The following is a 14,472-nucleotide window of genomic DNA, read 5'->3' as shown; positions in this document are numbered from 1 at the left end:
ATCCTATCTAATAATAGACAAACATGGTAATTGACCATACCTTCGTTATGCCCCCCACTGGCTACTCAGCGAGATATGCAAATTAACTGCCAACAAAGATGGCGGTTAATTTGCATACGTAGGCACGAAGCAGCGGAGCTAAGACTGAAGGCGGCTCTGGCTGGAGCAGCGAAGGCATGCAGGTGGCTCCGGCTGGAGCGAAGGCCTGGGTCCCGAGTGCCGGAGGAAAACCAGTGCCGGCAGCCAGGGGAAGGGAAGGCCTATTGCACGAATCTTTTCATGCAACGGGCCTCTAGTACTATAATAAAGAACCATAGCTTGATTAATTTTAAAAAGTCAGTTAAAGCAGCCAATGGTGAAAATAAGATACACGTTTAAATTTTTACTCAAATATGTACAAGTTTACATTCATTTGCCAATCTTTGACAAGAAGCCAAGGCCTTTTCCTTGCTTATGGGTGAGCTAATTATGCAGCTCATTATCTGCCTTGGATAAACCATATCTAACCTCTGCAATTTCCCATTTTTTTCTTTAAAATGGAATGAGAACTTAAACTTAAAGATACTTGTCGAACAATCCGACTACAGAATTTGTTCAATTTTTTGCAATGTGTTTTCCAATTTTTACATTGATCTCATCTACAACTTCATTTAGTAAGTTTTTTTCAAATATTTACCTTTTCTATGCTTTCATGGAAAAACAAAAGCTTCATTTTCACATTCACATTCTATTAGTTATATGCAAATTTTAATTACATAACATAATTACAACTGAAAGCACAACCAACATAAGCAGATTAACCAAGAGTTGGTCATATTTGTTAACTATAGAGACAGGCCACTGAGTAACAAATATGACCAACTCTTGGTAAGCTTAGAACCTAACCAGTGGGCAGAGAAGTTAAGCATGCCAGTGGCTAGACCAGCTGCTACAAGCATGCAGGGAGTCATGGGTATCAGCGTATGTCGTGCAGAAAGATAGATAGAGAATGTTGGTAGTTTATTGACTCCATGAACTACTGATTGGTTTTTAAATTCTTCTATTGCATTTGGTACTGTTACTTAGCATGTTACTATACACAATTTTTTTCTCCCTGCAAATGAACTTCTAAACAAAGTAAACAAGTTTATCAACATATATGGCACATTTGCCAGAAGCATCAGCCGGTGCTACAAACACCAGTGGAGCTGCCTGTCAGAGAGCTGCAAGGGTAAGCCAGCCCTCCTTGAGCTCGAACTCTTGCTCTCTCTCTTCTTTACTACTGTGTGATCCTGGGAAGGGGACTTGAACTTCATATTTTTTATTGAGGACAGTAATGCCAATCCACAAACTCCCTTAAGCACTGGAAGTGGTACTTAAAAGCATGTATGAGGCACTCAATAAATTTTCATTCTCTGCCTTCCTCCTTCCCTCCCTCACATAGATGAAGGGGCTGAGTAAGTGAATCAATGGATTAACAGGGAAGAAGTGAGTGAGCGAATGTGCTTTACCCATAAGGGTTGTTGAATGCGATGGCGTACACCACGTTTCTGTGGCCGTCCAGGGTGAAAAGTTCCCCTCCAGATGCGGTGTCCCAGACTTTGCAGGTTCGGTCATAGCTTCCTGTGATGAAGCTAAGACAGGAATATCAATTAATCACAAGGGGAGAAAACTGTGTGTTAATAAGACCTTATTTCTTACCTGCAAGATTATAGCCCCATTTCTCAAACTTTTTCCATGAAAATCGTGTATGCAGAACAAACAGTTAAAATGGGAGCAATAAGTCCTTTGTCTTAATAAGTTCTTTGCCTTAGAAACTTTCCAATTTTATCCCCAAACCAAAAAGAAGTCACTAAATAAAATAAAGAGTAATCCTTGCCAATAACTAGCCTTATAATAAAAATAAGTATATTAAATAATGACAATCACTAACATTTTTGGAAATTCTAATATATCTTAATAAATAGCATCATTCTTCCAGTTGGTCAGCCCCTAAAATCTTATCATCATCTTTGACTCCTCAGTTTCTCTCACATTCCACAATCTATTAGTAAATTCTTTTATCCCGGGCCTCAAATACATCCCTGCTAGGGCTATTCTCACCAGCTCCATTGTCTTCATCTCTTACCTAAACAAATAAAACCATATTCGAATGGGTCTTGCCTCACAAATGGTCCTTACAAATTAGTTTTCCTTGCCAGAATTGGAGTTATTTTGCTAACCTTCTTCTAATGGCGTTCTAGCAACCTGGAGGAAAATTCAACTTCTGCTCGTGTCCACGAGGCCAGCAGCCCTGGCTTTCTCTGGGACTTTAATCACCCTCACCAGCCACATTCTCTGAAGAACTGCATTGTTTATTTTATACATGCTAGTCCTTGTACCCATCTGGTTCACCACCATCATCCCCACGACCCAGGATGTGACTGGCACATGAATAAGGGTTCAATAAATATTTGCTTCATATTTAACACTTTTTAACATGACTATTCTACTACATGAATAGGTAATATATTGACCTCTAATATTTTAAAGTAAATATTAAAGTAAATATCTTACATATTCTATTAGGGACACTATTTCTCTGACACAGAAAGTAATGCACAATATTGAAAGGTGAGTAGAAATGTCAAGTGGTAATTATACAAGGTAAAGACAGATTCTAATATCTAAACTCAACCAAATAGGAAGGTAGACAAGGCAGTGTGTCTTTGATTCTCCTCTAGGCATTTTCTTCCTAGCTTCTCCAAGAATGTTTTGGTGCGGTCATTATGGAAGACAGGATGGTGGTTTCCCCCCAAGATTAAAATTAGAACTGCAATGTGACCCAGCAGTCCTACCTGGGGGTGGGTGTATATACCCAAAGGAACTGCAGGAAGGATGTCATATAGATAGATATTTGGACTCCCATGTCCATTGCAGCTTATTCACCATAGTTCAGAAATGGGAACAATGTAAGTGTTGGTCAAGGGATGAATGGATAAAGAAAATGTGATGTATACAATGAAATATAATTCAACCATGAGAGAGCAGAAATCGTCCAATTGTGACAACAAAAGTCAACATGGATGACATCACGCTAAGTGAAATAAGCCAGGTAGGGAAAGACAAATTCTGTATGATCTCATTCTATGTGGAATCTTAAAAAGAAGTTAAACTCATAGAAGCAGAGTAGAACAGGAATTACCAGGGGCTGGAGAGTGGGTGAAATGAGAAGGTGTTGGTCCTAGATTACAAAGTTGCAATTATGTAGGATGAATAAGTCTAGATATCTAATCTACAGGCATGTGACTACAGTTAATACCGTATTGATTGTGGGAAACATGTAAAAGAATAAGTTTCAGGTGCTTTCTTCACACACAAAGAAGGTAACTGTGAGATGATATCTTAATTAGTTTGACTAGCAATTATTTCACTGTGTATAATCAAATCATCATATTGTACACCTTAAATATATACAATTTTTACTTTAAAAAGTTTACCCCTCAAATGTTATCAATTATAAAAAATAGAAATATATAGATATAGACAAAATAAAAATAAGAGGAGTTTTAGGTCAGTGAAAGTGCTCTGTGTGGTACCATAGTGGTGGGTATATGTCATTATACATTTGTCAACCCATAGAATGTACGAAGTCAAGAGTGAACCCTAATGAAAACTGTGAACTTTGAGTGATAATGATGTGCCCCTGTAGGTTCATCTATTGTAACAAATGTTCGCCTCTAGGGTTGTTGACACTGGGGGAGGCAGAGGGGGGAGAGGGAGAGAGGTGAACATGAGATATATGAGAAATCCCTTTACCTTCTGCTCAGTTTTGCTGTGTATCTGAAACTACTCTAAAAAATGAAGTCTAATACAATTATTATTTTTTAAATAAATAGAGAACCTTACCAAGAGCCCGATTTATTCAGTGCAACGTTAGTCAATGGTAGTATATGTGCTCTGAGAACCTTCAATGAAAGAAAATACCATTTTTAAACTCAAATAAAATTAAGTTTAATTCATTAATTTTACATTTCAAACCAATAAAAATATGCAAGCTTATCTTAATTATATGTAATAAAAGGACAATATTTGATATCTGAACAAATGAGAAAAAATATATTGTACCATCTATTATTATTATCAATAATACATTTGGTAGTTATGAATAATTACAAAACCAAAATCTGTGTTTTCCACCAATTTTCCTTTAATATAAATTATTGCTATTAAATAAGATATCAAATAGCACTAATTTATAACATTTTCTTTAACATAGTACTCATGGTTTTGTAGATATGTATGAACAGTATACAGAGGAAATACACTAAATGTTTACACTGTATTATTATTACTTTTTTAATCATAAAGATCTTTTAGAGTCAGGATATATCTTATTGTATTTATCTTTCAATCCCTACATTATTTGCACACAGTGAATGCGTAATGTTTATTGAATAAATATAGGCAAATTGGATATTCTGTTTACAGACAGAGTGATAGATTAGGCTGGGACAGTCTAAGTTATGTCTATTACCAGAGTGTAACTACTATTAATAGTGTTTTCTTTCACTATCAAAATTGTTCCCTTCGAAGGATAAATTACAAGGTCATGCTAGTTATAGAGCTCCTATTTGAAGTCTAATAGTGCCACCTGCTGGACAAAGAAATATTACAAGAATAACCATCCTCTTAGTAAATTGAAAGGATGAGTACAAAAGATTGCTTTAATATTTTGTATCAGAATATGATGACTATATAAATAATAATTATATTTTATTATAATTATACTTAAATCATACGAAATTAAATCATTTTAATATGAAGCAATTCTAGAAGAAGCTATAAAATGTTGTTAATAAAAAAGCTGTTCCTGAAGTAATAAATGACCACATTTGTTATATTTTTAATTTAATAATCAAAAAGTATGGAAAATAAGCATATTTTCATTGCATTAAAATTGTTATATAAATCATATCAATATATAATTTACTGAAATATTGATATACCATGAAACACAACTTCTTATTACTTTAACTGGGAAAAAAACACTTTAATTATTCAATAACTTAAAAATGCCTTAATGGTTATCCTTTAAATTAATCATTATAAATAACAGCTATCTTTATGTAGTTTAATAAAGAACTACAAATCTTTATTGAACTTCAAAAAATAAAAGTTTGAATTTCATTCATTCAACAGTCATTGAGACTTAGCCTTAGCAAATAAATGTGAGGCACTGAGGGGAAGAAAAAACACGATTTGCATTTCACCTCAAATTAGTAGGATATCAATGAATTTACTGAAGTTACACCTTGTATTTTGAAAACAGACATTACCTTGAAAAGTTCGAATTGGTGGTCGCTGTGCTCTCTGAGTTTATCCTGTAGTCTCTGAATTAAAAGTTTCACCTGGTGTGATCGTGAAGCTGTGATTAGAGGTTCTGCTCTCTGTATCTCTTCTACTAGGGCACTGACATCAGTACTAAGATTCACGAAAAGAAAGTTACTTCTCCTATGCCACAGTCACACATGCATCCATTACCTGAAGAGTTACGTTATTTTACAAAGCAGAGTATTTATAAAATGTCAAGAACACCATCATCTTTATCAAGAGATCTCGAGGGGGGGCGGGGATTCTGGGGGGAAGAAATCATGCAAATCAATGAAGAGCATTGTGGCAGGGATGGCAGCAGCTGGGATTCTCCAGAACCTGTTTTCACATCCTGAGACTTCTCCCCTGCGAGGAGCGGGTGCAAAGATCCTGACTTGCTCACCTAAAGAAGGCCAAGGGCATCCTGGGTCTCAGCATGAGCTTCTTCTATATGTTTTTCCTTCTTTCTCTTTGAAATGAAGTTATATTGAATGTTCCTGGTACTACTATTCTTTCCACTTTACATATGTTATCTCATTTAATTCTGTAACAACCTTTTAATTTAATGCTTTTATAGTTACTACTAGAGGCCTGGTGCATGAAAATTCATGCACTGAAGGGGAGGGTGCCTCAGCCCGGCTTGCCCCCTCTCACAGTCCAGGAGCCCTCAGGGGCGGGAGGGGACCCCGTGATCAGGGGAAGGTGACGCCCGCATCACACCTCTGCTGCTGCCACTGCCGACAGCACAAGCCTTGGCCGGCCCTGGTTACCCGAGCTTCGGGCAGCCCTGGGTGGCTGGGCAGCCGCTTTCTGAGGCATGCCTGTGCCTCAGGCCAGCCCTGGGCAGCTGGGGGGCTGAGGGGACTGGGGGACTCCTTGCCACATGCCTGCCACCCTAGCGGGGTTGAGGGGACTGGTGCGCCATCTTGTGGCTGTGGGCACCACCATCTTTGAGGGCAGGCCAGTCAATTAGCATATTCCCTCCTTATTGGCTGTGGGCGCCACTATCTTTGCGATGGTGTGAGAGTCAATTAGCATACCCCCTCTTTATTGGATAGGATATTTGCACTAAAAGAAAAATGAAAAAAAATGAGGTCCAGAAAGTTTCTTTAAAAATATATATTTTTATATGTCCCCTTTTCTCCCCTCATTGACCCCTTCTAGCCTGCCCCCACCCCCTGCCCCAGACCTTCATCACCCTATTGTCTGTGTCCATGGCTTATGCATATATGCACACAGTGCTTTGGTTGATCTCTTCCCACCCACCCACCCAAAGTGTCGGCTCTAAATATTTTCAGGGGAAGAGAAAGTACCTGACCAAAAATAAACATTCAAAGCATAACGGTGATTTTTATTACTACTTCTTATTGGCTGCAACATGATTTCCCTGAAAGAGAACTGATCTGAAAAGGGCAGATTCGTGGTTTTCCTCAGTATTCAAGTAATCTATACCAATTTTGGTCAATTTTGCTAGTCCAGAATAATATTAAATCAATGCAAATATTAATGATTAGGAACTGCAAAGCATCCAAATGGGGTAATTTTGCAAAACATGAGTCAAAGATGCACACTACCCAGCACGCATCCTTAAGGCCCTGTGGCCCAGCTGCGAGGGGTGAGGAGTTAATGGACAGCCTCCAGCTGAGCTGCTCCAGGATCCGTCTCAGCATTTGAGCTCAGGGCCTGGTCTTCATGGTGGCCCTCAGCGCAGGGCTGAGCAAAGGGGCAGTGCAAGAGCCTGGCCGTTTTGGAACATGAGGAACCCCCCTAACCAACAAGCTCCACTCCGGAGCTCCCCTTTGGGCTGTCAGAGGCCATTGTCAAATCTGCATCATCATGACGTGTGCCTCCTCCTGCCTGACCCCCTTCACCCTCTGGTCTGTCACAGGTGTCACTGCCCAGTAACCTTTTACCCACCTACCTCTGTCTCAGCATACCCTTCCCAGAAACTCGAACTCTGATGAGCATCCTAAATACACAATTCCTTAGCTCCAGTTCTGTGCAAGGCACTGAGCTACGAGACTACTGGTCCCATTAACTTTTACTGAGCACCTACTGTGGGTTACGCGCTGCAAGAGCAAAAGACACGGTCCCATCTCTCAAGAAATACAGCCTATCAGAATTAGAGTGAGTATTTGGAATGGAAATAAACCAGAGACGGTTTATAATGATGCCTTTCATAAATTCTGAGACAGTTTGTCATCAAAAAAATTATACTTTCATAAGCATCAAAAACATCATAATGCCTTTTGGGAGTTTCCAACAAATGTGGTGAATCAATACAAATTTCCTAGTAAGATCTAAAGAAACCAGGTGGTTAACCAATATATCCAACTGCGGTCCTATTCTAGTTGTTATCTTCTAATATAGTAACTGCACTAGGTCATATATAATGCAAGTGTTTTTATGTGCAGAATACCTCCAGATTCTAGGGCAGAACTAGAAATAAGGCCCATACGTTTTTAAAACAAACTTTGAGACACTGATGAACTCCATCGGATGACTACAGCATCCTAAAGATCTACATTTTTTATACATAAGTCTGCACTGTCCTGAATCTCTACCTGGAAGTTATTCTCTCACCTACAAGTTTATCTGCATCACTCACATGATGTTCATCTGTTTCATACAAGCTGTTCCTCAAACTAGACAATAAGCCCACTGAGGTAGGCATTATGACTCGCATCTTTATAGCCTCTCATAGACTAACCTAGAGCTTTACATGTAGAAGGTGCAAATACGTCGTTTATTGATTGAAAAAACGCATGTCTAACAACAGAGCTTTCTGCCTGCTGCCATAACCACATGTATCAGTAATATGTTCCCTTTACAAAACTAGCAAAAAAAGGCTTGATTTGATCTGAGGTCTTGTCTTCCCTGAAAATAGATTAAACAGAGATTGGTGTAGATGAAATTAAATAACATTATCTTTGCCACCATTTACCTTTTTATTTAAAAAAAACAAAAACCAAAAAAAACCTTCTGAGTCCTCTGTGCCAGGCACCTGGAATCGGACTTGGACTTCACTGTAACTATTATCATCCGAGCCACACCTGTTCCCACGCTGAGACAGACTCCAGACCCAGCGGCAGCTCTCACCAGCCAGGAGCTATTTGGGTTTATTCTAAAACTAGAGAGCAGCTCCCCTCCTATGTGAGAAGTCCCTTTGCTGACAGACTCTGTTCCCCTCCCCACTAATCAGGACAAAGCAAAAGGACAGTCACAGTGGGAAATTACCCATTGCCATCCCGGGGATACTAGATAAAACACATATTGCAGTATTTTTATACTAGTTCTTTTTATTTTCTCGCATTCAGAATATCTTCTCCTTATCTGCATGTGGGCTCCTACAGGTATAATCTCTATTCTGATTCTATCTCTCCAAGTGCAGTTTTGCATAAGCCGTCCTAAGGGGAATGAATTCTTGGCAATAAGATCTCGCAGGGGGATTTCCTCTGAGCACACAAGTTTCAGAGACAAAACTTAATTCCTCCCAACTCTGCCCCATGGCAATTATTGAGGAAGATTGTATGCAGTCAGCCCTAAGAGATGTTTATCTACTAAGAAAATAACAGGCTTGGTAATATTCTTAAAATGTCATGACCAGTGCCCCTCAGTAATGTTAAGGTCATCAAAAAGAAGGCAAGTCTGAGGCACTCTCACAGCCCTGAGGAGACCAAGGAGACATGACGACTAAATGCCATGTGGTCTCCTGGAGGGGATCTTGGAAGAGAAAAAGAGGTTTAGGCAAAAACCAAGGAAAATTGGGTAAAATACAGTCTTCAGTTAATAATAATGTATCAATGCTGGTTCATTAATTATGAGAAATGTACCATGCTAGTCTAAGATGATAATAATCGGGGATATCGAGTATGCAGTACGTGGAAACTTTCTCTTCACAACTTTTCTAAAACTATTCTAAACTAATAGTTTATTTTTATTTAAAAGAGTCTATTTAGGGGGTAAGAGAGAAGGGCAAACTAATGATCCATTTTCTACCTCCTCCCTCAACAAGACACTCAAGTAGAACTCACTGAAACAAACAGGAAGTCACACACCACATAACATTTTTAAAGCAGTGTATTGTCTGAGGTTATGCAGCTCCTCCATACGTCACCCTATGTCAGGGTTTTCCAGTAAAAAAACTGGGTATGAAATACATGTTACATTGTATAGCTAGCTTACCTGGGACTGAGATCAAGTAAATCTATGGATTTGGTCTTCAATTCTCCACTTTTCTCATATTCCAACATAATTCCTATAAAAGTAAACAAACATGTTTAAAACATTTATGATGACAACTGATGTCCAAAGTTAATCTACTTTGACAACTTGATCATTTTTATTTCTCAACAGCTTGAATTTTTCAAAACATATGCACTGATGTCTAATTCTAAAACAAGATCATGTAAATTCACTTTTCCCTGGTCTTTCCTCTAAATACAATTAAATACCCTTGAAATTATTCAACAGGCAAGGATAAAATAATTGAGAGTTGTATAGAAGAAGGTGGACTGGCCAAAGGCCTCAAGACTCAAGGAATGACAATAGGGTAAATTCCCTAGATTTTCTTTTTGTCACCTTATATCCCCAAACTGGGGACCAACAGGACGTGTAGCCTGGAACCACCAAAAGGCAGAGACAACAAAAACCAAACATCACCAAAAACCATACCACAGCCACAGCAACTTGCTTGCTATGGCCAAACGTCCACAAGAAGGGAAGTCATACAAAGAACTAATAGGGAGCCCTGAGCCCTGCTCCACAGCTGGGGCCCCTGAGGGAGTCTATCCACTAGGGAAAGCCTGGGCTGATCCGGTTTCCACTGCAAAGCTGGGCCAGCAGCTGTCTAGTCTGCCTGCAGCAGACACAGCAACAAAGTCCCAGGTTTTCTCAACACGTGCTCCTCTCCTGGGCCCAGGGAGCCATCCAGTCTGTCTAGAGCAGCGGTTCTCAACCTGTGGGTCGAGACCCCTTTGGGGGTCGAACGACCCTTTCACAGGGGTCACCTAAGACCATCGGAAAACATATATATAATTACATATTGTTTTTGTGATTAATCACTATGCTTTAATTATGTTCAATTTGTAACAATGAAATTGGGGGTCACCACAACATGAGGAACTGTATTAAAGGGTCGCAGCATTAGGAAGGTTGAGAACCACTGGTCTAGAGGAATGCTAGGGAAGTCCCAGGGTCTTCCATACCCCACTTCACAACCAGGCCATTGGTAGGCAGTCTCATCCACCTCCAAAAGGAGCAGCAATGAAGTCCTAGGATTTCCCAGATGTCACTCTACCACCAAGTGCCAAAGCACCTGTGTATTTGAGCAGTGGCATAACCAGGCCTGGGGTTTGTCCCCCATCCTCAGAAGGTCACCCAGTGAGAACAGGCATATTGGGATATAGCTCTTTCCCTGCAGGTGGCACCAGCAGGAATGGAGCAGGAAGAAGCTCTACTAGCAGCACCAGGAACACAAAACAGACCGGAATCGCATTGTAAGGACTCAGAAAACTGACCTGCCACTGGAACTAACGCAAGCGCGCATCCGTGAGCACAGGACCACTGTCAGAGTCTACGGCCACTGCCTTGATTTGTTCTAAGGTACCAGCTGTTTGACCTTTCACTGTTTCTGCACCCTTAGTGCAAATGTCAATACAGGGGGAAAAGCAAATGATATCTTATTGTTATTATGGAAAATGATTTGGCCTGGAGGCCCACTTTTAAAGAGGTTCAAGGGCCCCTATAATTTGCGAATCACAGTTATAGACCATAATTCAATATAACAGATGTCAAATTAATCTATGGAGTTAAAGTAATTATCATGATTTATATTTGGGACTTGAAAATTTACCCCATATTATAACAAACTATATCACAATAAACTATGGTTCTGATGCAAAATTAGATCTGTGTTTTAGAATCACCTTTATTAGAGAAGTCACTTTATTTTAAAGATAAAGTGAAGGTAATATTTCAAATTAATTGGAAAAGAATGGTTTGTTCAATAAATAATGATTTCATAATCAGCTGAATTTTGAAAAAGTAATAAAACTATAATTCTACCACGCAGTGTACAAAAATGTATTCTAGGCTGATTAGAAATTTTTAAAATTAAGAATGAATTATAAAATGGTCTAAATAATAGAGTATATTTTTATCTTAGTGTTTGTAGTTGACTTTTTAAGCATGACGTGAAACTCAACAGCTAAAAAGGGAAAAAAAGGAATCTCAAAAACAAAGAATAAAATATAAAACATGTTCATTGACTTTTCCACTGTGACAAACATCAGGCAATACAGTCCCTCTTCCATGATCACTGAGCTCCGAAGTGAGTGAGAGTCTGCGAAGAATATGATTTTCAAAAAAATAGACAAAGATGCTTCTGAATACATGTAGTTCTTCAGTAATTGTTTCTCACAATATAAATATTCCTGATCTCCCTCTGGTTGCGAATCATTATTCAATTGATATAATTCCCAAAACAGGTAAGGAGCCACTGCCCCCTAAATTCTTCAATGTACTAAAAGGCTAAGCTTTGTAAGATGTCAGTGGTCCTTATCCAGGTCATCTTCAGTCAACAGAAACCTTTAAAGTGGTCAGAACATTGATCAGTTTAATTAATATTTATAACTCCTTCTCCTGACCATAAAACTAAGGACTTGTGCCTAATCAATAAAAGACAAAAGCTGTCACAACTGAGTCAGTTGACAAGCACTTATTCAACACCTACTAATTAATGAGTGTGACCAAGATAAAAAGGAAATGCCTCATGTTTGATTAGTCATGTTACTGTTCTGCGTCTTTAGTCATCAGGAATTTAAGTAGGGAGAGGGATCATTCAATGGATGCCAACAAGACAATGCTCCTGATTTATAGATTATTCAAAAGAATGTGGGAGGACTGAAATGAGAGGAATAGGAGGTGAAGAAAAATTGCTCTATAGACCAAAGGGATAAAGGTGGCATGGGGATGACTCAGTGGGGAGCAATTTTTCCCAAGTAGATAATGTTATTGCACCACCCACCTGCTACTCAGCAGTAGCTTAGAAATCTGCATATAATACATGGCTCACCAAAGATTGGAATTCAGAAATTGTGTCTAGATGCTAAGTGTTATGCCCTCATTAGAAGATAATCATTAAGGCAATAGTTGCAATCATGGCTCTAAAGCAGCAGTTCTCAACCTGTGGGTCGTAACCCCTTTGGCGGTCGAACGACCCTTTCACAGGGGTTGCCTAAGACCATCCTGCATATCAGATATTTACATTATGATTCATAACAGTAGCAACATTACAGTTATGAAGTAGCAACAAAAATAATTTTATGGTTGGGTCACAACATGAGGAACTGGGCAAGATGGCCCTTATCAGCCCCGATCACTGCCCAGACCGAGGGACCCCACCTGTGCACAAATTTGTGCACCGGGCCTCTAGTAAGATTATAATGGAGCTGGAAAATTCCTATTACCTAATAAAGTCATAGCCATTGTAATGTTGTAGCACAATGCATTCCTCACATGTTTGCGGTGATACTGGTGCAAACACATGTACTGGCTGCCAGTTGTATAAAAGTGTAGCACATACAAGTATGTACTGTACATAACACTTGATAATGATAATAAATGGCTCTGATACTGGCTTGGCTTATGTATTGACTACACTTTTATCGTTATTTTAGAATGTACTCTTTCTACTTATATAAAAAAAAGTGTTTTCTGTAAAACAGTACACTGTGTTGTGCCAGCAGTAGTTTCATACATCTGTGTTTACCGTGTTTCTTGATTGCATCATTTTCTCTTGTGCCTGATTTAAACTTGTGTTTTTTGCACAGTAAGATGCTATGAAGACTGTGGCCTAGGAGCAATAGACTATACCATGTAGCCTAGGTGTGTAGTAGGCTAGACCACCCAGGTTTGTGTAGATGCACTCTGTGATGTTCACACAACACCAAAATCACCTAAGCCTTAGGTCCTAAGGACACACTTCTCAGAACGTATCCCGTTGTGAAGCAGTGAGTGACTGTATTTTGAAACCAAGCTGGCAGGGTTTGCTACTGGACCATATGTGGAGTGTGCAAGAGAGGAGAAAAGGGTGAATCCAGGATTTTGGCGTGAGCCATAGTGGAGAAATGGAGCTACCATTGACTTAGTTGGGACACAGAGGCCCATGTACAATGCACATTGGATATCTGAAATAAAGAACCAGGTGGGCAGTTAGGTATTTAGGATGACTCAGGCGGTTTGTAAGCCTTGAGAAGAGATGAGGTCACCTAGCACATGAGTATAGATAGGGAAAGCCAAGGACGGAGCTCTGGGACACTCCATCATTAAGATTAGAGAAAAAGAGGAACAGCCAACGAGATGGACCAAGGAGTGACCGTGAGGCAGGAGATAAAACAGTGTGTCCTGGAAGCCTAAGGAGGTCAGAATGAGCAAATGGGTCCAATGCTACCGTCAGGTCCAAAAAGGAAAGGACTGAGATGCAGCCAGGGGTTCAGTCACGTTGGAGATCATTGGGGATCTTGAAAAGGGCAGTTGCAGTGGAGCAATGAAGATGAACACAGGATAGAAGTACATTCAAGACAGAGGGAGAAGAGAAATTGAAAACAACATTCTTTCAAGGAGGTTTACTCTGCGGAAAGGGAGATAAATGGAAGAGTAGCTGGAAAGGGTCAGCAGACCTGGGTGCTATTATAACCATCTGACAACTCAACAGATCAAAACAAATTGTCCCAGTTGCTGAATTTTTACAGGGTGAGAGTAGTTATGATCCCAGAGCTCACATTCTTGACCTACATGCCACAGCAAAGGAATGAAGGCAAGACATTCATTTATCATTCTATTTGTGGGAACCGGCCCCAGACTCTGTGCAAGCACAGCCAACGTGAGGTTGTGGAATGCTTAAAGAGAACAAGCCATTCATCTTAATTTAAAATTTCCCAGATACTACCTCTACTATCTAGAGCCTTGTCATGGTATTTTAATTGGAATTCTGAGAGGGAAAAAGTGAATGTCTTTCCTACAAATGTTGACTTCCCACTGGAGAAAGTTGCTGTCTAGGCCCACTCTTGCCAGAGACCTGAACTATACATTGGGCAAGTATATATCGTCATCCACAGCCTTGGGGCAAGTTTTTCATAC

At 39.6% G+C, this 14,472-nt stretch overlaps 1 protein-coding gene across 1 annotated transcript in view; it reads right to left on the bottom strand.

Annotated features, from left to right (window-relative positions):
* Positions 1-14,472, bottom strand: part of DAW1 (dynein assembly factor with WD repeats 1) — a 34,524-nt gene that overhangs the window by 18,839 nt on the left and 1,213 nt on the right. The window contains 4 exon segments of the mRNA XM_036320637.1: positions 1,491-1,613; positions 3,868-3,926; positions 5,298-5,442; positions 9,517-9,589. Of these exon segments, the coding sequence (XP_036176530.1) occupies positions 1,491-1,613; positions 3,868-3,926; positions 5,298-5,442; positions 9,517-9,589 (400 nt within the window).

Source organism: Myotis myotis, unplaced genomic scaffold, assembly GCF_014108235.1.
Source record: "Myotis myotis isolate mMyoMyo1 unplaced genomic scaffold, mMyoMyo1.p scaffold_m19_p_8, whole genome shotgun sequence".
NCBI classification, from domain to species: Eukaryota; Metazoa; Chordata; class Mammalia; order Chiroptera; family Vespertilionidae; genus Myotis; species Myotis myotis.
This window is presented reverse-complemented; position numbering and strand designations above follow the sequence as displayed.